The sequence below is a fragment of the Manis javanica genome, chromosome 7, assembly GCF_040802235.1.
Source record: "Manis javanica isolate MJ-LG chromosome 7, MJ_LKY, whole genome shotgun sequence".
NCBI classification, from domain to species: Eukaryota; Metazoa; Chordata; class Mammalia; order Pholidota; family Manidae; genus Manis; species Manis javanica.
The window spans coordinates 74,251,391-74,273,446 of NC_133162.1; the positions used below are offsets into that span (position 1 = coordinate 74,251,391).

The window sequence follows — 22,056 nt, forward strand, 5'->3', positions numbered from 1 at the left end:
TAGGCACATGCCTTGATTTGTGGGTATGTTTTTAAAGGAAATAGCAATATATTCACTTGATACTTTCCTTTACAATAGGTCTTATTATTTTCGACACTTTGTAGATTCTTGCCTCCACAAAATCCCTCAAGATCGCCCTACAACACGGATACTTTTAAAGGTCAGTTATACTCTGTTTTGTACACTCAAGAAATTGTTTTAAAGAATGTGTTTTATTCTTCTTTGATTCCGAATCAGTATTAAGTACGGTACCAGTTTTTGCTAAAATACTAATTTCATAATACTGTTCTTTCTTGGAAACTTTGGTAGTTGCTAAGTTTTTTCATTTGTTTTTCAAAATTAACTGCTTTTGCCATGTCTGAATAGAATATATAGTTAAATATTCAATTTAGTAGTATTAAATGGCTTAATTTTTATATGTGCAAGCATATATTCATGAGTTACAACTATAAATTTTAATTCATGTGGAACCATGGCATTTCAGAATTGGCAAAACGTGCTTTAACTTTGGATTTAATTTTTGTATGTACCACACTTGATATATCCATCTGTCATATATAAAATAATATGAAAGTAAGAGAAATGACGCATAATACATTTACGTAAATACTGTGGGAGAAAAAAGATTTCAAAAGAACTGCTAAAAATGGATATCACGTTTTTGTTTCCTTCTGAGAAATATGTTTTTCTAACTTAGCAATGAAAATATTTTAAAAGTATGTGAATTCTATTCATTTTTCAGTAGGTTTGGTTACCTAATTTAAATAAATTATTAGTATATGCTTTCTGTTCTCAAAAATAGGTATTCACAATAGCAACAAAAGGTTTAGCATACCTATGAGTTATGTTAGTGAAAAATAAGCAGAATGCATTTGTGGAAAACGGTTAAATAACTTAGAATTACAAGATATATTTATTTCATTTTGAGGTTGATATCTTATTAATAGCAGTAATAGTATTATTTGATTTAATATAGTTTTTAAAACATCTAGATAAGGCATTAGTGAGTAGCAGTTGACTCTATCTCTTTGTGACCTTAAGGAATTTTGTGGATTTTTCACTAGAAAATAATTTCTGCATGAATGTTTTAGAATTTTAAAGAAGTTCAGTTTATTTTCACCAACACACAGTTCAAGATGCAAGGATATTGAAAGGATCATGTACATATTCAGTAGGGTTATTTGCAACTACAGTATGTAGAAGAGCAGTATAAAGTTTCAGTAACACTTTGGGAATTCTAGGCCATAAGCACACTTACAGTTTCAAACGAAAGCCCAAAAAATAGGTATTCACAGTCGCAACAAAAGGTTTAGTAGAGCTGTGAATTATGTTAGTGAAAAATAAGCAGGATTCATTTGTAGATAACTGTTAAATAACTTAGAATTATAAGATATATTATTCTCAGATAAAAAAAGACCAAATATCATGAATAGTGGTACATACCAAGCTAAAGCTCAGGAAAAGAAAGAATGTGACTGGCTTCTTACATTTGCCTAATGAAGGCAAAAGAAGCCCTTTTGGTAATAACCCAACCCTCCAGGAATGGATACTTGGCCTTGGGTGATCAGGTCCCAAACCTGTATATATATTCACTTACCTGGTCCATTTTGTATATTGACCTTATTGGAAGTGATAAGAAGTGTCTGTCAAGTGCATCCTTCCCTTTGGCCTGATCACATCTCTATTGCAGTCTGTCATAAGGAAAAAAACTAAAATGGAAATAAGTGACTTACTGTATGAAGCTATTCATCTCAGAATGCAAAATTGAAAATAATTATCCAGAATTAGAATAACGGTTATGTAATTTTGGCATGAACATTTGATGAAGTAGTCTGTAGGCATTCTGTTTATGAGTTGAAATAGCATAATACTTACAGCAATGAAAAGAAAATAATATATAGTTACAACTCTTCTGAGAAGAAATAAATTTGAGCTAGTAAAGGAAGTAAAAGTCTTAAAAGAATTCAAGATCATCTCATGAACTCCAGTGCATAAGGTGTCTTTCTGCAATCCGTGCTAACTACAAAACAAAATCTATACACAGAAAATTTCTGAGAAGAAATAAATATCCAAAAAATACCAAAAGTAACAATGATAATCTAATGGTAGAATTGTTCTTTCTATTTTTCTGTATTTGATAATGTTAAGCTTTATTAAGTATTAATGGTAAAAATAGTGTTTTATGAAGTCTCATTTAAGCAACATAAAGGAACCCATAATACCCAAGTGGTATGTTACGTAATTCACCATCACTAAATACATTCCTGTTGAAATCTAATGTAATTCAGAACTGAACGGTTCTCCTCTATGAAAGCAGTTGTAAGAATTTGTGGGCGTTTACTTAGGGCTGTAATTGGACTTAATTCTTAATGTTTACTTAGACTCTGATTATTTCAACTCTGCATTTCCAGTTGGCCAACAAAGGTGTCATGCTCAAAGTTTTCATAAAAAGTACGGGGGATGTTATGTAGGCACAGAGTGTATACATGTAAATTAAATTTTATAAATATAAGAAGTAAAAAGCATAGCAGAACTAGGTAACTATAGATTACATGCATTATCTATCATTATTTAGGATAGTTACTCTAGGGTCTAAAGAGGGATTCATTTGTTCTGAATGAAAAAATATGTAGGTCTCAACCTGACTTTTGCCTTCTACTCTTAACCAGCACATGTTTGTTTTTCGGGAGCGTCCTAAAACAGTGTTAAAAGATCTCATTCAGAGGACAAAGGTCCTTTCCCAGGAGGCACATAATGAACCAGCAGTAGAATCACAGGAAGAAGAGGTAATAAGTTAGAAATGGCTCAAGTATTGGGGTCTCTTTATTGCCTTCCTTCCTTATGCAACTTTTCTTGCCAAGAATCTTTTATATCAGTGGTTTCCAGATTGTGCCTTCACAGTGATTCTCTAAGTTCCACCCAGATGGGGAAAAAGGTTTTGCATTCTTTAAACCATCCTCTTGGTAGTGCACATTAGCATAGTAAAGCTCTGTGAAGTCTATTAAAGAAACCTGTTCAACTTTTATTTAATGTATTCCCTCTCAAAAGTCTGTGCTATGGGGCACTTTTTTGCTGATTGTCTGATGATATGGGTCATGCTTTTGGAAGTATTTGAAATTACAGGCTTTGGAAGTTGATGGTGCTCACACAGAAGTCATTAGAACTACCAACCATTCTCCTTATCTTGGTTATTGTATAAACCTTTCCCCCAGTGCCTTTTATATAATGTTTGATAAGTGTTTATTAAATTGGAAATTTCTGGCTTCTTTAAAAATAAATAAGTAAATAAAATAAACATGTGACTTAACTAAATTTATCCTGAGGGAAAAAAATTACCAAGCATTCTTATTCTGTTACTAAGAACACTTGATTCTTTTCAGTTGTGTACAGGGATTCAGTCCTCTACATGGTTCTAAAATACTCATTTTATAGGTGAGTAAAGTAAGACTCAGAGTGGTTAACTAAATTATTACTGTAGAAGCATATGTGTTCAGATTCATATATGACTCTTGAGACCAAGTTCTTTCCATTTTGCCAAGTTTCCAAATTTGCTGGAGAAATGTTACAGAACTTCCTCACAAGGAAAATATAAAGCTTCTTATTTGTGGAGCTATCTTTTTTAGTCTAAGTATTTTCTGTTTTTTTCTTTGTTCATGTCACAATGCCAAAGCTTTGATTCTTTTTTATTGTTTTCTACTGAGAAAGATCCCTGCATTCTGAAAACAGGAGTAGTAGTTACTTTTCTTTTTAAAAGCACTACATGATTAATGAACTATAAAATAAAAGAGTTTCTTACATACAGTTTTGGTGTTTTTGATATTGCCTTTTAGTTCTAACAGTAGTCACTAGAAAATTGGGGCTATTTTAGGTATACGAAATACTTCAGCAAAGTGAAATTAATAAAATTATGTCATGAAACATTAGAATAACAGCAACTTTTTTAGGCTGTGGAATGTAAGAAAAGACCCTCTATATACCTTGGGTCTGTATTTATTATTCTGCATATCTTAAAGAATTTTGGTATGGTAAGACTATAATATTGGGGCCCAGATACCAAAGCTTGCCGGAGTTGTTCAGAATAGTCTTCTAATTATGATTAAATATACAATTTTTAATTTTACACAGAAATAGATAGGAATTAATATTAAATTACTCAGTGGAAAAGTTTAGGCTAAAGACTATATTCTGAGAAGAAAAGAAATATAAAAGGCTTCAATAAAGAATAAGTAAAAGTGATATTTATAGGATTAAAAAAAGGTTGGGGTTTGTTTTCACCATTGGAATCATTGAGAAATGAGCAGCATCTCTGTGTATACCCCATGAGATGTGTAGTAGAAATGGATTTAATGTCAAAAATTTTAGAGAAAAGACTACACTTTGGAAATAATTTAGAATTGATTAACTTTTTCACATGGTTGGGCTTTTTGGTATTTACTTTTTGGTCACTTTCTTAATCTGTCAACTAACAATTGATAAACTTCCAATTTTGTCTTGGCAAATACAGGAATTTCTCAAAATAGACCTCTAACTTTCTAAAGACTGTGTGCCAAGCAGTGTGCTAGGTGCTAATAATCAAGAATTCAGGAGATAAAGGTATTTGAATCTAATGCTCTTTTCCCTCAGGAACAGGATCACTGTGTTGGATGGAAAGGGACAGTGCATAGTGTTGAAAGTCATCAGTCTGTTCCCAGTATGTCCAGCGGGGCCAGTAGTCAAAGCACTAGTGTCAACAGTTTTCCAGATGCCTCAGATGACAAGAGAGAGCTAGACATGATGGAGGGACACCACACAGTCATGCCTAGTAGTTCTGTCATCCATTTAAAACCCGTGAGTATTTGGATTTCAGTGAAAAAAATTTCAAATTTGGTAACTAATTTTCTTAGTCTGGTTACATTTGTCTTGAAAACATTTGAAGGTCAGGTAATTCCTTTTTGCAATTGATGGAAATGCTTCCTTTTTAACTTCACTGCTTTCAATACTACCAAAAAGTTACTGGGCACAATAGCTAAAAGATGGAACCAATCCAAGTGTTCATCAACACATGAATGGATAAACAAGCCATAATATATACATATAATGGAATATTATTCAGCTGTGAAAAGAAATGGCATTCTAATGTATGCTACAATGTGAGTGAACCTTAAAAACATGCTAAGTGATATAAGCCAGACAAAAAAGGGCAAATATTATTAGAATTCCACTTATATGAAATATCTAAAATAGTCAAATTCATAGAAAGTAGATTAGAGGGTGCTAAGGGGCAAGTGGAAAATGAAATAAATACTTTTATTATTTTTATTTTGGTATCATTAATGTACAATTACATGGGCATCATTATGGTTACCATACTCCCCCTATTATCAAATCCCCACCACATACCCCATTACAGTCACTGTCAATCAGCATACTAAGATACTATAAACATTGTACATGTCTTTATGTGAACATGATGTACTAATTTCTATGACAAATACATAGGGTAAAATTGCTGAGTCATAGGGCATATGTATGTTGGACTTCATAAGAAACTGTCAAACAGCTTTCCAAAATGGTTGTATGTTTCACATCCCCATTAACAATGTATAAGAGTTGCAGTTGGTTCACGTATTCTCCAGCATTTGGTTTGTCAGTCTTTTTTATTTTAGCCATTCTGGTGGGAATGAAATGGAATCTCAATATAGTTGTTTTTGCAATTCCCTATGACTGAAGATGGCGCCAGAATCACCTATTCATGTGTTTATTGTCCATTAGTGTATTTCTTTAGTGAAGAGTTTTTTTTTAAGTCTTTTGTCTGTTTTCTTATTCAGATGTTCATCTTTTAATACTGATTAGTAGGAGTTTTTTTATATACTCTGGGTACAAGTATTATATCTCAGATATGTCTTGCAAATATTTTTTCTCCATCTGTAATAAATTAAAACTTTTTAGTTTTAAAATCCAATTTAAACAACCCATTAAAAATGAGTAAAGGCCATAAAAAAGCTTCCTCTAAAATCAAGAATAAGACAAGGATGCCTACTCACAACACTTTTATTCAACAGAGTGTTGAAAGTCCTAGCTACATTAATCAGGCAAGAAAAAGAAATAAAAGGCATCCACACTGGTAAGGAAGAAGTGAAACAAAACTGTCACTGTTTGGAGATGACCTGATACTACATACAGAAAGCCCTAAAGACTCTACCAAAAGACTATTGGAATTAATATATCAACTATACGTCTATTTTTAAAAATGTGTCAAAGACCTGCATAGACATTTATCCAAAGAATATATACAAATGACCAACAAGCACATGAAAAGATACTCAATATAATTAGTCATTAGGGAAACACAAATCAAAACCACAATGAGGTACCATCTTACAGACACTAGGATGGCTAACTATTTTGTTTTTTGTTAAGGTATCATTGATACACAATCTTATGAAGGTTTCACATGAGCAACATTGGTTACTACATTCAGCCATATTATCGAATCCCCCACTAACACCCCATTGAAGTCACTGTCCATCAGTGTAGTAAGATGCTATAGAGTCACTGCTTGTCTTCTCTGTGCTATTACTGCCTTCCCGTCTCCCCCTTCTACACTATGTGGGTTAATCATAATGCCCCTTAATCCTCTTCTCCCTCCCTCTCCACCCACCCTTCCCACCCCCTTCCTTTGGTGACTGCTAGTCCCTTCTTGGACTCGGTGAGTCTGCTGCTGTTTTGTTAGATGGCTAGCTATTAAAAGAGAAAAACAAAAACAAAGATGGAAAATAACAATTAGGGAGCACATGGAGAAATTGGAACTCCTGCTCTGTATTGCTGGTAGGAATGTAAAATGTGAGCTGCTATGGAAAACACTTGAGGATTTCTCAAAAAGTTAAACATAGCATTTCCCCATGACCCAGAAATTCTACTCCTAGATATATACCCAAAACAATTGAAAGCAAGTACTTAAGCAAATGCATATACACAAATGTTCATAACAGCTGTATTCACAATAGCCAAAAGGTGGAAATAACCCAGAGGTCCAGCAACACATAAATGGATAAACAAATTAGGGTGTGTGCATACCGTGGAATATTAATCAGCTATAAAAAGGAATGTAGTACTGATACATGCTATACAATATGGATGAACCTTAGAAACATGCTAGGTGAAAGAAGCCAGATACAACACGTCACATAGTATATGAAACATCTAAAATAGATAAATCCATAGACAGAAAGTAGATTGGTGGTGATGAGAAGGGGAGAATGGGGAGCAAGTGCTTAAAACATACAGGGTTTTCTGTTTTCTTCTGAGGTGTTAAATATGCTTTGTAACTAGATACCGACAGTCATTGCAGAACATCATGAATATACTAAATGCTACTGAATTCCTCACGTTAAATGATTAATCATACATTGCATGAATTTTGCCTCTATTTAAGAATCCAGTTTGTATATTTTTTTCTTTATAGTAGGGGCAGTGGTTGCAGAACATCATGAATATACAAAATGCTACTCAGTTGTTCACTTTACATGATTAATCTTACATTATGAATTTTGTCTGTTTGAGAATGCAGTTTGTACATTTTTTTTCATTATAATCAGTGTTTTTTGTGTCCTTTCCAAGAAATATTTGCTGACCCCAAGGATGTGACAATATTCTGTGTTTTCTTCTGCTGTGTGATTCTGGATTTTAGGTTTAGATCAAGTGATTCTTTCTAAATCAATTTCTGTATGTAGAATGATTAAGCATTGATTTACTTTGAATACAGAGAACCAGTTGTTACAGCAGGGTTTGTTAAAGACACTTTCCTTTCCTCTTTGAATTAACTTGACTTTTTGGTAGCAAATCAATTGACTGAATATATGTGGGTCGGTTTCCAGATTTTACTGTGTACCTTTCCTCTATTCAGTCTGTCCTTTTACCAATACCACAGTGTTTTGATTACTGTAGTTTACATCTTCCAACTTCTTATTCTCCCTCAAAATTTTGGCTATTCTAGGTCCTTTACATTCCCATTTTAATTTTAGAACCAGCTAGTTTCTGTGCTGCTTTAGATCAAATTTTATTAGAAGCTGTTGACTGAATTCTCCTACATGAATTACCTGCTTAGTTGATAGTGGACTAGTCTAAGATGGTTTTGAAAGAAAAAGGTTTTGCTTTACTTCACTCTTTCCTCTCCATTGCTGTAGGTTACAAGGCAAATTCAAGAACACGAGCTTAGAGAACAAATGTTTTCTTACATCGAAATGAGCTGGCAACATCAAAAAAAGCTGAAGACTCTGGAAAACAAGCTAAAGGCTGAGATGGATGAGCATTGTCTCAGATTAGAAAAAGATTTTGAAACTCAGTGTATGAACTTTGCAGCAGAAACGGAGAAACTTATCAAGAAACATCAGGCTGCTACAGAAAAAGAGGTAGCTGATCAGTATTACTAATATCTTTATTCTAACTTGTGACTATTTCAACATTAACCAAGATGGCGTTTTGCTATTAGGGTATCTGTTCCTCAGAACCAAGCAAATCAGTTGGGGAAAGGGAGAAATATTTATATAATAGGTAAAATTTCCAGTGCTGAGTCTGGGAACCAGTAGATGTGGGATTGATAACTTGATAGTTTTATTGTGTAACAGTGGTTAAGTCAGGTAGATCAGATTAAAGATGATAATGTGACAGGTGAGAAGAGGCCTCCTCCCAAAACCACATATAATACAAAAATATAGTTAATACAACTAACCCTAAAAGATCAACAGGAAAGAAGGCTGCCCCAGACTGCTTACACCTGGAGAAAAAAACAAACCTCTAAAAGCGTAACATATGAAAGCCATGATCCAGAGGGACCCATGCTCTTCCCCCACCCCAGCTCACTGGCAGAAGGAAGAGAAATGGAGTGGGGATGGGTGGAGGCCAAGGACTGCTGAATGCCCAGCCCTGGAGATCTGCTGTACTGTGGGAGCAAAAACCCACATTGCATAGTGCTCTGGTGATTAGTGGGGTTGGAAAGCTAAGACAGGAGGAACACTTGGAGAGACTTGAGATTCCAGCCACTTGTGGAAAATGGGGATCCACATCCGGCTGCTCTGGGACAAAAGAAAGGCAGGCAGTATGAGAGACTTCCTAACAGTGAGAGGACTACTAAAGGGGCAAGGATTGCACAGGGCTAGCTGCTCAGGAAAAAGGACAGGTAGACAAAATTGTCCAGGTACACTCTGCCCAGCAGGTTGGAAACTTTTCAGAAACTTCAGGTGCTACATCCCCCAGGCTGGCTACACAGCTCTGAGGCCTTCCACCATGATACACAGCCTGCAGCACCTTCTGGAAAGCTGGCACTGGCTTGCAAACCAGCTGATGCCCCCGCCCTGGTGTCAGTCCAGTCAGAGGGAAGCCCTGCCTACAGTAGCTACAAATGCAAAGCATACAGGGTTACACCTGTGTGTTCAGCCCACTGGTTTGGCTGTGGAGAGAGTCACAGTAGCCGGGAAGCAGGAAACAGCTCTTCCAACACCCCAGTGACCAGCACCGCTCCCCTGTGACCCCTGACTTCCCTCCATGCGCTAAGCAGCTCCAGAAAGTATACCTTCTGGGTACTAGAGGGTTCCACATACAAATATGAAACATTAAAGGGACCTGGTTCAACCCCAGATACCAAAAACACCAGAAAAAGAATGAAGTGAAAATGAACTGATCAACCTTCCTGAAAGACATTTTAAAAAGAAGTCATAAACATGCTCATAGAGGTACAGAAAAATATTCAAGAACTCAGGGACAAATTCAAGACAGGGATCCATTCATTATGGAATACAATGGGGGATTTAAAAGCAGATTAGATACAATGGAGGAGACAATAAATGAAAAAGAAAGTAGAGAAGAGGAATACAAAGAAGCTGAGGCACAGAAAAAAAGATCTTTAGTAATGAAAGAATATTGAGAGAACTGTGTGACCAATCCAAATGGAACAATATTTGTATTATAGGGGTACCAGAAGAAGAAGAGAGAGAAAAAGAGAAAGTGTCTTTGAGGAGGTAATTGCTGAAAACTTCCCCAGTCTGGGGAAGGAGATAGTCTCTCAGGCCATGGAGGTGCACAGATAACCCAACACAGGGGACCAAAGGAAGACAACACCAAAACATATAATTAAAACAGCAAAGATCAAGGATAAGGACAGAGTATTAAAAGAAGGCACAGAGAATAAAAAGATCATATACAAAGGAAAATATATCAGGCTATCATCAGACTTCTCAGCTGAAACCTTACAGGCCAGAAGGGAGTGGCATGATACATTTAATGCAATGAAGCAGAAGCAAGAATAATCTACCTGGAAAGATTATCATTTAAAGTTGAAGGAGGGGTTAGACAATTTCCAGAAAAGCAAAAGCTGAGAGAATTTACCTCCCACAAACTGTCTCTACAGTGTATTTTGGAGGGACTGCTATAGATGGAAGTGTTCCTAAGGCTAAATAGCTGTCACCAGAGGTCATGAAAGCACAATAAAGAAAGCAGAACAATTAATTACTAAGCAAATGCAGAATTAAATCAACTACCCCAAAGTAGGTTAAGGGTAGACAAAGAGTACAGAACATGATACCTAATATATAAAGAATGGAGGAGGAAGAAAAAAGAAGTGAAAAAAAACCCCTTTAGATTTGTGTTTGTAATAGCATAGTAAGTGAGATTAGTTAGACTCTTCGATAGTAAGGAAGTTACCCTTGAACCTTTGGTAACCACAAATCTAAAGCCTGCAAAGGCAATAAGTACATAACTATCAATAATCACTATAAATGTAAATGGTCTGAATGCACCAATCAAAAGACATAAAGTCACTGAATGGATAACAGAAGAAGAACCATCTATATGCTGCCTACAAGAGACTCACTTCAAACCCAAAGACATACACAGACTGAAAGTAAAGGGATGGGAAATGATATTTCATGCATCTAATAGGGAGAAAAAAGCAGGAGTTGCAGTACTTGCATCAGATAAAATAGACTTCAAAACACAGAAAGTCACAAGAGACAAAGAAGAACTTTACATAATGATAAAGGGGTCAGTCCAACAAGAGGATATATAACCATTATAAATATCTATGCACCCAACACAGGAATACCTACATGTGTGAAACAAATACTAACAGAATTAAAAGGGGAAATAGAATGCAATGCATTCATTTTAGGAGACTTCAACACTCCAAAGGACAAACCAACCAAACAGAAAATAAGTAACATGACAGAGGCACTGAACAACGCTTTAGAACAGATGGACCCAGCAGATATCTACAGAATGCCCCACCAAAAAGCCACAGGATACACATTCTTCTCAGGTGCACATGGAACATTTTCCAGAATAGATCATATACTAGGCCACAAAAAAGAGCCTCAGTAAATTCAAAAATATTGAAATTGTACCAACCAGCTTCTCAGACCACAAAGGTCATGAAAGCACAGTAAAGAAAGCAGAACAATTAATTACTAAGCAAATGCAGAATTAAATCAACTACCCCAAAGTAGGTTAAGGGTAGACAAAGAGTACAGAATATGATACCTAATATATAAGGAATGGAGGAGGAAGAAAAAAGAAGTGAAACCTAGAAATAAATTACACAAAGAAAGTGAAAAAGCACACAAACACATGGAGGCTTAACAACATGCTCCTAAATAATCAGTGGATCAATGACCAAATAAAAACAGATCAAGCAATATATGGAGGCAAATGACAACACTAATTCAACACCACAAAATCTGTGGGATGCAGCAAAGGCCGTGCTAAGAGCAAAGTTTATTGCAATACAGGCCTACCTCAGGAAAGAAGAAAAATCCCATATGAATAGTTTAAACTCACAATTAACAAACCTAGACAAAGAAGAACAAATGAGGCCCAAGTCAGTAGAAGGAGGGACATAATAAAGATTAGAGCATGCTTAAAAAAATTGAGAAGATTAAAACAATAGAATCAATGAAAGCAGGAGCTGGTTTTTTGAGAAAATAAGCAAAATAGATAAACCCCTAGCCAGACTTATCAAGAAAAAATAGAGAGTAAACATAAAGAGAATCAGAAATGAAAAGGAAAAATCACTACGGACACCACAGAAATACAAAGAATTAGGAGAGAATACTATGAAAAATTGTATGCTAACCAACTGGATAACCTAGAAGAAATGGACAACATTCAAGAAAAATACAACCTTCCATGGCTGACCCAGAGAGGAACAGAAAATCTGAACAGACCAATGACCTGCAGCAAAACTGAATTGGTAATCAAAAAACTACCTAAGAATAAAACTTGTGCACTAGATGGCTTCACTGCTGAATTTTATCAAACATTTAGTGAAGATGTAATACCCATCTTCCTTAAAGTTTTCCAAAGAGTAGAAGAGGAGGGAATACTTCCACCCTCATTCTATGAATCCAGCATCACTCTAATACCAAAACTAAGCAAATACCCACAGAAAAGAAAATTAGAGAGCAATACCCCTTTGAACCTAGGTGCAAAAATACTCAACAAAATCAAATTTAAAAATATACCAAACAGATCGTCTATCATGATCAAATATGATTTATTCCACGGATGCAAGGATGGTACAACATTCAAACATCCATCAGCATCATCCACCACATTGACAAAAACAATGACAAAAACCACATGATCATCTCCATAGAAGCTGAAAAAGCATTCAACAACATTCAACATCCATTCATGGTAAAAAATCTGAACAAAATGAGTATAGAGGGCAAGTAACTCAACATAATAAAGGCCATATATGACAAACCCACAGCCAATGTCATACTTAACAGTGGGAAGCTGAAAGCTTTTCCTCTAAGATCAGAAATAAGACAAGGATGCCCACTCTCCCCACTTTTATTCAACATAGTACTGGAGGTCCTAGCCATGGCAATCAGACAATGCAAAGAAATAAAAGTTATCCAGATTGGAAAAGAAGAAGTTAAACTGTCCCTGTTTGAGATGACAGGATATTATACATAAAAAAAACCCTAAAGAATCCACCCCTACACTACTAGAACTAATAACTGAATTCAGCAAAGTGGGAGGATATAAAACTAATACAGAGAAATCTGTTGCATTCCTATTCACTAATGTTTAACTAGCCAAAAGAGAAATCAGGAAAATAATTCCATTCACAATTGCATCAATAAGAATAAAATACCTAGGGATAAAACAAATGAAGGAAGTGAAAGACCTATATCCTGAAAACTACAAGACAGTCGAGAGAAAGAAGATACCAATAAATGGAAATAACATCCCTTGCTCATGGAAAGGAAGAATTAATACTGTCAAAATGGCCATCCTGCCTGAAGCAACCTACCAGTTCAATGCAATTCCTATCAAAATGCCAACAGCATTCTTCAATGAACTAGATCACATAGTTCTAAAATTCATATGGTACCACGGAAGACCCCAAATAGCCAAAGCGATCATGAGAAGGAAGAATAAAGCAGGTGGGGGATTATGCTCCCTGACTTCAAGCTCTACTGCAAAGACAATTTGGTACTGGCGCAAGAACAGACCCATAGGCCAGTGGAACACACTAGGGATCCCAGATATAAACCCAAGCATATATGGTCAATTACTATATGATAAAGGAGCCATGGACATACAGTGGGGAAACAACAGCATCTTCAACAACTGGTGTTGGAAAACTGGACAGCTACATGCAAGAGAATGAAACTGGATTATTGTCTTACCCCATACACAAAAGTAAACTCAAAATGGATCAAAGACCTGAATGTAAGTCATGAAACCATAAAACTCTTAGAAGACAACATATGCAAAAATCTCTTGGACATAAACATGAGCAACTTTTTCCTGAACACATCTCTTTGGGCAAGGGAAACAAAAGCAAAAAATGAACAAATGAGACTACATCAAGCTTCTGTATAGCAAAGCTTCTGTATAGCTTCTGTATCAGCAGAACAAAAAGGCATCCTACAGTATGGGAGAATATATTTGTAAATGACATATCTGACAAGTGATTAAGATCCAAAATATGTAAAGAGCTTACATGCCTCAACACCCAAAAAGCAAATAACCTGATTAAAAAATGGGCACAGGATATGAACAGATGCTTCTCCAAAGAAGAAATTCAGATGGCCAACAGGCACTTGAAAAGATGCTCCACATCACTAATTTTAAAAGCACAATGAGATATCTCCTCACACCAGTTAGTATGGCCAACATAGAAAACACTATGAGCAATTATGGTGGCTAGGATGTGGAGAAAGGGGATTCCTCCTACACTGGTGGTGGGAGTGTAAACTAGTTCAACCATTGTGGATAGCAATATGGAGGTTCCTCCAAAAACTGAAAATAGAAATTCCATTGAGCCTGGGAAATCCACTCCTAGGAATTTACCGAGAGAAAACAAGCTGTCAGATTCAAAAAGACATATGCACCCCTAAGTTTATTGTAGCACTATTTACAATAGCCAAGATATGGAAGCAACCTAAGTGTCCACTAGTAGATGAATGGATAAAGAAGAGGTGGTACATATACACAACAGAATATTATTCAGCCATACAAAGGAAACAAATCCTACCATTTGAAACAACATGGATGGAGCTAGAGGGTATTATGCTCAGTGAAATAAGTCAGGGAGAGAAAGACAAATACCAAATCATTTCCCTCATTTGTGGAGTATAACAACAATGTAAAACTGAAGGAACAAAACAGCAGCAGACTCACAAACTCCGAGAAGTGACTAGCAGTTACCAAAGGAGAGGGGTGTGAGAGGGCAGTTGGGGAGGGAGGGAGAAGGGGATTGAGGCTATTATGATTAGCACACATGGTGTTGGGGGGATCATGGGGAAGACAGTGTAGTACAGAAAAGACATGTAGTGACTGTGGCATCTTACAACACTGATGGACAGTGACTGCAATGGGGTATTGAGGGGGACTCGATATGGGTGAATGTAGTAACCACATTGGTTTTCATGTGAAACCTTCAAAAGAGTGTATATCAATGATAACTTACTAAAAAAAAGTCACTAAGTATTCTGTTCTAGGCCTTGGACACTTTGGCTATCTGAGGAGTTTGATACATCAGTTAGTATTTAATTTCGGTTTCAGAAATCATTCATCATTCTCTGTGTACTTTTTGGAAACCTTAAATTTATAGTAACATTTTTATATCAGAAGAATTGAAGAGCACTATAATATACAGAGAATGTTAAATTAAGAGGGATTAAGAGGGTTTCAGATTCAGATTTAGCCCATTTGTTTACTGCAAATAAGTATCATTCCACCATATGATAAAGGTGCATTTTTTTAGGAGTTATGTGAAAACTTGTCTTCTAATTTCCTTGGTTTCCCATTCATTTCAATTTATTTTGATCATCACAGTTGTCAAGTAAAGTGTAAACTTCTCAATAAATTTACACTATATCTTCAAATATGTCTGGCTAGTCCACCCTGAGGCATTTATAGCTACCCTGTTCACCCTTCCCTGCAAAAAAAGAATAATCACCCTCTCACAGTAATAGAGAATTTAGCAAAATAATTTCTGGTGTAAATGAATATTTGATTTTGAAATAATTTGGTGAGAGAATGTAAAAATATTTAGAATCGTGTTTGGTGTACTTTCTTGAATAATTTGTAAAGTGGTAGATACTAACATGTTTAGGAAAGCAATTCATGAAACGATGTGCAATATGATTTTAGATTCATTTTATATATTTATATCTATATCTATGCCTAGAAAAAATTAGGAAGGATATGCACCAAAATGTTAATATTGGTTACCACTGGCTGGTAAAATCATATAAGATTTTTCTTCTTTGTGTTTTTCTGTATTTCCTAAATGTTCTGCAATGAATACGTATAGTTCACCCTTGCATAACATAGGTTTGAACTGCACAGGCTCATTTATACACATATTGCTTTTCAATAAAGATCTTGGAAAATGTTTTGAGAGATGATTTTAAAGGTCATTTTCTTTTTCCTAGCTTTCTTTATTGTAAGAATACAGTATATAATTTATACAACATACAGAATATGTGTGAATATCTGCTCCTGTTGTTAGTAAGGCTTCCAGTCAGCAGCATGCTATTAGTAGTTAAGTTTTTGGGGAGTGAAAAGTTATATGAGGATTTTTTTACTATGTAGGGAGTCAACACCCCTAATCCTCACATTGTTTATGGCTCAACTATTGCATATATCATCAGAAATAAAATAATAATATACAGGGATTTAATATTTAACATTTTCATATTACTAAAAATACAAATTAAAAGTCAGGGATTAATTTGAAGATGAATGTATTACATTATTTAATATACAAGTCAAGCTAGATAAAAAGTCATAACTTAATTACATTTGTTTTGTTTTATTGGGGGGGTCAGGAAGCATACTCCAGTATGGGGGAAAAAAGGTGAAAACACTGACCCTGTAAAAGATCAGCATTTTAAAGATGAGTTCCATTTTATTGGTTCTCTGAAATTCAAATAATAGGGATGCTGAGTAATACTTAACAACTTATTGGATATTCTTGTTTTGGTAATGATTATACTGATTTTATATTCTTAGGTGGGAGGAAGTATCCTTGCTAATGTGTATTAAACTGCTGCTTTGAAGCTTATCTGTTTAGCTAATTGGATCCATTTAAAAAATTTCCTATAGGCTAAAGTGATGTCCAATGAGGAGAAAAAATTTAAGCAATGTCTTCAGGCTCAACAGAAGAAAGAACTGAATAGCTTTTTGAAGTCCCAGAAGAGAGAATACAAACTTCGAAAGGAACAGCTTAAGAAGGTATTTACTTTATAAAACTTTTCAAGCCACTTACCTGCTTACTGATTATATTCAATATTGATCTACTCATAGGACCATTAGCATAAGCCACTAACTATATATCGGTTTAAGTGAGGACATTGATTATAACCTATTTTCAATGGCTGATATCTCAGTTGAGAGGGATCTAAAAAGAGTGATCTCTTGAACATTTAAATTATTTTATGAAGCTATTATTTATAATAGCTTTCCTAAGCACTTACTGAGTAACTGAGTCACTAGAAATAAAAATACTTTAGCTGTGAAAAAGAGCCATACATTTATTCCTTTAAAAGGCTCAGATTGCTTCGGGCTCAGATTATAATAATTTGTTCTTATTCTGATTTTAACACAGAATAAGGATAAGAGTCATTTCTGCTCATTCCATTTTCTTTAATAGGAAAGCATGCTAATTATGTCTTTATGGCTACATAATTTCATGTGTGTTTGCCCTTTATGTCCTGCTTTCTTGAACTTCTTTTTATTGCAGATGGACTCTAGCTTTGAGGAAAGCCATGGTTGTTACAAGGCAACATGTGAAAGAAGATTATTATTCAGGATAGTGGTCAGGACATGAAAATGATATGTGTCAGCTTTTGCATATTTATTATATTGCAGAGAATATAAATCAGCCATCTTTCCTAGGTCTAAGATGATTTTTCAGAGAATATTGACCTTATGGGTCTTCACCTGTTATTCAAGAAAGAAACCAATTCTTTATTAGTTTTGTTGATAAGATATTCAAACACATAAATATAAAAAATCACATAAACTTGTGGTTCTCAACTTAAAGATGTCAATGAGAAGGCAGAGATAATACAGGCATATACACAAAGAATCATTTGGCTATGTTTTTCAAAATCTCTTGCCAAGGAAATTCCCCACCCACCAAGACTTCTCCAGTTACACTCCCTCTTACAAACTGAAGGGCTGAAATTTTTAGCCCATGTAATAAATTATTAGCACAAAGATAAATTAACCTTGATGACATAACCATAATATCTTTGGTACAGTGCTTTTGTGTGTGTAGGAATTTGACCTATAATTAGATATATAAGTCTTATTAAGGACATATTGGTGGCACAAGGCCTTGCTATATATATCCTGCCAAGTGAGATTCATTGATAAGATTTTTCTGGCTCAAAAGAGTATAACCTACTATGTATTCCCATTACTCTAATCTAAAAGCTAAACTCAATACTAGAACATGGAATTTGAAAAGATGGTAAATAGGATACCCAACTGTAAATTAATACCCAACAAAATGCAGTTCTATAGTTGTTTCTTAGTGAAATGAGGTTTTAGTTTTATAAATGCATGTGTTGGTTTAGATAATCCTTCAAGCATATAATTCATAGTCTAACTAATAAGCTCATTTTCTTTTAGAAGGTAGTTTTGTGTATTTGTGTGTGTGTGTGTGTGTGTGTGTGTGTGTGTGTGTGTGTGTGTGTGTGTGTTCATTTAGAATGGTTATTATCGGTATAGAGGAAGGGACATACTAGCGTCTTGGTGGGTGGGGAGTTTCCTTGGCAAAAGATTTTGAAACATAGCCAAGTGAGTCTTTGTGTATATGCCTGTATTTTCCCTGCCTTATCATTGACATCTGTAAGTTGAGAACTACAAGCTTATGTGCTTTTTATTTTTATGTGTTTGAATACCTTATTAATGAAATTAATGAATAATTGGTTTCTTTCTTGAATAACAGATGAAGAACCATAAGGTTAATAGTCTCTGAAAAGTCATCTTTGACCTAGGAAAGATGGCTGATTTATATTCTCTACAACGTTGATGCATTTTAGGTTGAAATATGCTAGTATTAATTAGCATCCTCAGGTTTGTATCATTGAACGTATTGTCAATATTCTCATCTTGTCCAGTATAAATGAATTTTTTTAGGTAGTTTGTGAGATGATATTTAAAATGCTGTAGAAAAACATTGGTCTTGCCTTGTGCAGTGGTTATAGTGCTGAATATTAAATCCATTCTAAAAGGTCTCTATTTTCCTATAGTTTTCTTGATTTTCCATTGAATTTCCAAAGTCTTTTATACTGAACCCATCCTTAACTTTGCCAAAAATTTAGCATTTCTATTGTTGAAACTCAAGAAGTGACACGTAACTATATTTTAACCTCGATTTTAATTCATGTGTGATTTTTACTTGAAAGCACTGCCTTCCTCCCCTTTTTGGGAGGGATTTAAAGAAAGATGTTTTACTTCATTCACCAATCATTGTGTGCTTTCAAAGCTACGAGCCATCATAAATATAGCTGTGCAAAGCTAAAAAGTATGCATGTTTTCTATATGTTTTCTCTTTTCTTGTCCTACTTCATGGATAACTCAAGAAACGTAAAAATACTGCCTACCTCCTTAAGGTCATCGCCCTGCCTGCCCAAGAGAGAGGGCACAAATTAAGTACTTTTACTGAAGATTACCAGCTACCAAATAATATATTCATGTAGTTAATTTTTATGTATTTTGAACTTAGTTGCTTTTTATCTTGCCAGGAGCTGAATGAAAGCAAGAGCACCCCAAGAAAAGAAAAACAGGAATGGCTTTCAAAGCAGATAGAGAACATACGGCATTTCCAAGCAGAGGAGAAGACTGATCTTCTTCAACATCAGAGACAGTACCTAGGGCTGCAGTGCCGTCTCTTCCAAAGAAAGATATTACTTGGGTGCTATGACTTGGAGCAGGACCTTGTCATGGAGGTATGTTTAAATGGCATGAAATCAGGATCTTCCTGAAAATATGTCAGTCACATCCCACCCTCAAGGCCTTAGAGCGCTTCTGCTTCCCTTTGCCTAATTCCTTCTTCCCTGGAAACCCAACCCACATGGTTCACCTTCTCCCTCCCTTCATATCTCCTCAATTCTGATCACCAAATCCTTCCCTCTTCTTTAAATATTCTTGCACTCCTCTCTCTCTCTCTCTCACACACACACACACACACGTGCACACTTTTTATGGGGATCTCTCTCTCCCCAAGTAGAATGGAAATTATATGAAGTCCCAGGTTCTGTTCAGGGCTTTTATATCCAGTGGATAGATATATCCAGGCCTTATACCTAGTGGCTGGCCCATAATAGGTATTCAATAAATACATATTAAGTAAATATTTAATAAATATTAAATCCATGAGTGAAAGAAGTATTAATTTTTAAATGTGAGAAAATTAATTGGATAATTTATGCCTTTTCATCCAAAATGGGTGCCATGAAGGTATATACTACCGCTTAACATATTTTTATAATCATGAAATTTTTCATTGGGAATATGTAGAAACTTATGGCAATGAAAACAATGGTTCTCATTATCAGGTATACCTATGAGCAAAGATCAATTTATTTCCAAGAGTGGCTTAAAATAAACTTCAAATACAAGTTAATTATTCAAATTTACTAATAATTAAAGCAATTCAAATTAAAACAATTGAATCAATTCAATAAGATCAGTCTAAAAAATTGGTAAGTCCTAGTAGTGGCATGGGAAAGTGGGCAATGTTGGGAAGAATAGAAATTGATACTGCCATTTTGGAGCATAATTCAGCAGCTTTTACAATTTAATTTGCATGTACCTTCTATCCATAAAATCCACTTCTCGAATTCAAGCCTAAAGAAATAGTAACATAGTTATATGGTGTATCATGTGTAGATGTTTATTGAAAATTTGTCATAAAGCAAAAAAATGGAACAAATATGGCATCACAAAGTAGAAGCTTACTATAAAACTTTCAGAAAAAGATCTGTATGTCCTGATCTGATCTGTATATTTGTCCATTATATTTTTAGGTAAAGAAAGCATATTATATGCCTATAATATATATTTTAATCCATTTTAAAACTGCATGTTTTTGTGCAATAGTTGTGTCACGATAGCATGGGGAAGGTTGGGAAACATATGCACCAAATGTTGGCCCCTGGAGAAGGGGCAGCAGAGGCTAAAGGGCCAAGTCTGACTTCCTTCTACAGAGAAAAAGAGAGAGAGCGTGTGTGAGTGTATGTGTGTGTGTTGTATATTTGATCTTTTTAAACTGAAAAAAATTGTTGTAACATTTATTGATCATGAGGTAGGTATTCTGAGAGCTTTCCACTTATGAATTCATTTAAGCCTCACGTTTATTTTATGAAACAGCTATGTTATGGTCTCCATTTGAGAAGTGATGAAATTCAAGCACAGAGAGTTTAAGTAATTAGCCCAAGGACTCACTGCTTTTTGGTAGCAGAGCCAGGATTTAGAAAGCAGGCAGTCTGGCCCTAGAGTCTTGTGTTATTTTTTGTTTGTTTGCTTGTTTTTTAATTTTTTATTAAGGTATGATTGATAAATATTCTTATGAAGGTTTCACTTGAAAAAACAATGTGGTTACTACATTTACGCATATTATCAAGTCCCCACCCATACCCCAGTGCAGTCACTGTCCATCAGTGCAGCAAGTTGCCAGAGATCCACTATGTCCCTTCTCTGTGATACACTGTTCTCCCTGTGATGCCCCGCACCATGTGTACTAAACATAATACTCCTCAGTCCCCTTCTCCCTCCCTCCCCACTCACCCTCCCACACCTCTCCCCTTTGGTAACCACCAGTTCATTCTTGGAGTCTCTGAGTCTGCTGCCATTTTGTTCCTTCAGTTTTGCTTCATTGTTATTAGAGTCTTGTGTTCTTAACCACTACACTAAACTGGGTATACTGCATGTAATAGAATTGAATGTATACACTGAAGAAATTCAAAGGATGACTTAGAAGTCCTCTTCAAATACAAAATTAGGAAACATAAATGAAAGAGAGTAGAAAGGACATTAAGTCTCTTGGGACAGATTTGATATGTCTTCAGCTTATTGCTAAAAATAGTATAAATAGCTAATGAAGAGATAAGGAAATTATGCTACCAATTGCCCATTTTCTAAAGTTGCAGTAATAAAACTCTGATATTTACTGTGCAGCCAGTATTAAATCAGAGGATTACATCTATATCCTGGTTATTCTGTTTCTTAGGATTTTTGTCTCCTGGCATTGTACATCAGTAAATTATGCCTTTGTCTTTTGTTATGAATTAGGAATTAAATAAGAGGCAGACTCACAAGGTCTTGGAGCATGCGATGCTGCTTCGACATCATGAATCCACGCAAGAACTGGAGTTCCGCCAGCTCAACACAATGCAGAAGATGGGCTGTGAGCTGATTAGATTGCAGCAACAAGCCGAGCTCACTAACCAGCTGGAGCATAATAAACGGAGAGAACGAGAACTAAGGCGAAAGCATGTCATGGAGGTTCGACAACAGTCTAAGACTCTGAAGGTAACTCTAGCCTAAGCT

The 22,056-nt window shown here is 35.3% G+C and overlaps 1 protein-coding gene across 1 annotated transcript in view; it reads left to right on the forward strand.

Annotated features, from left to right (window-relative positions):
• LOC140850588 (serine/threonine-protein kinase TAO1-like) overlaps nt 1–22,056 on the forward strand; it is a 64,170-nt gene that overhangs the window by 24,090 nt on the left and 18,024 nt on the right. Inside the window, 7 exon segments of the mRNA XM_073241686.1 lie at nt 79–160; nt 2,670–2,786; nt 4,624–4,827; nt 8,166–8,390; nt 16,600–16,728; nt 19,251–19,454; nt 21,799–22,038. Of these exon segments, the coding sequence (XP_073097787.1) occupies nt 79–160; nt 2,670–2,786; nt 4,624–4,827; nt 8,166–8,390; nt 16,600–16,728; nt 19,251–19,454; nt 21,799–22,038 (1,201 nt within the window).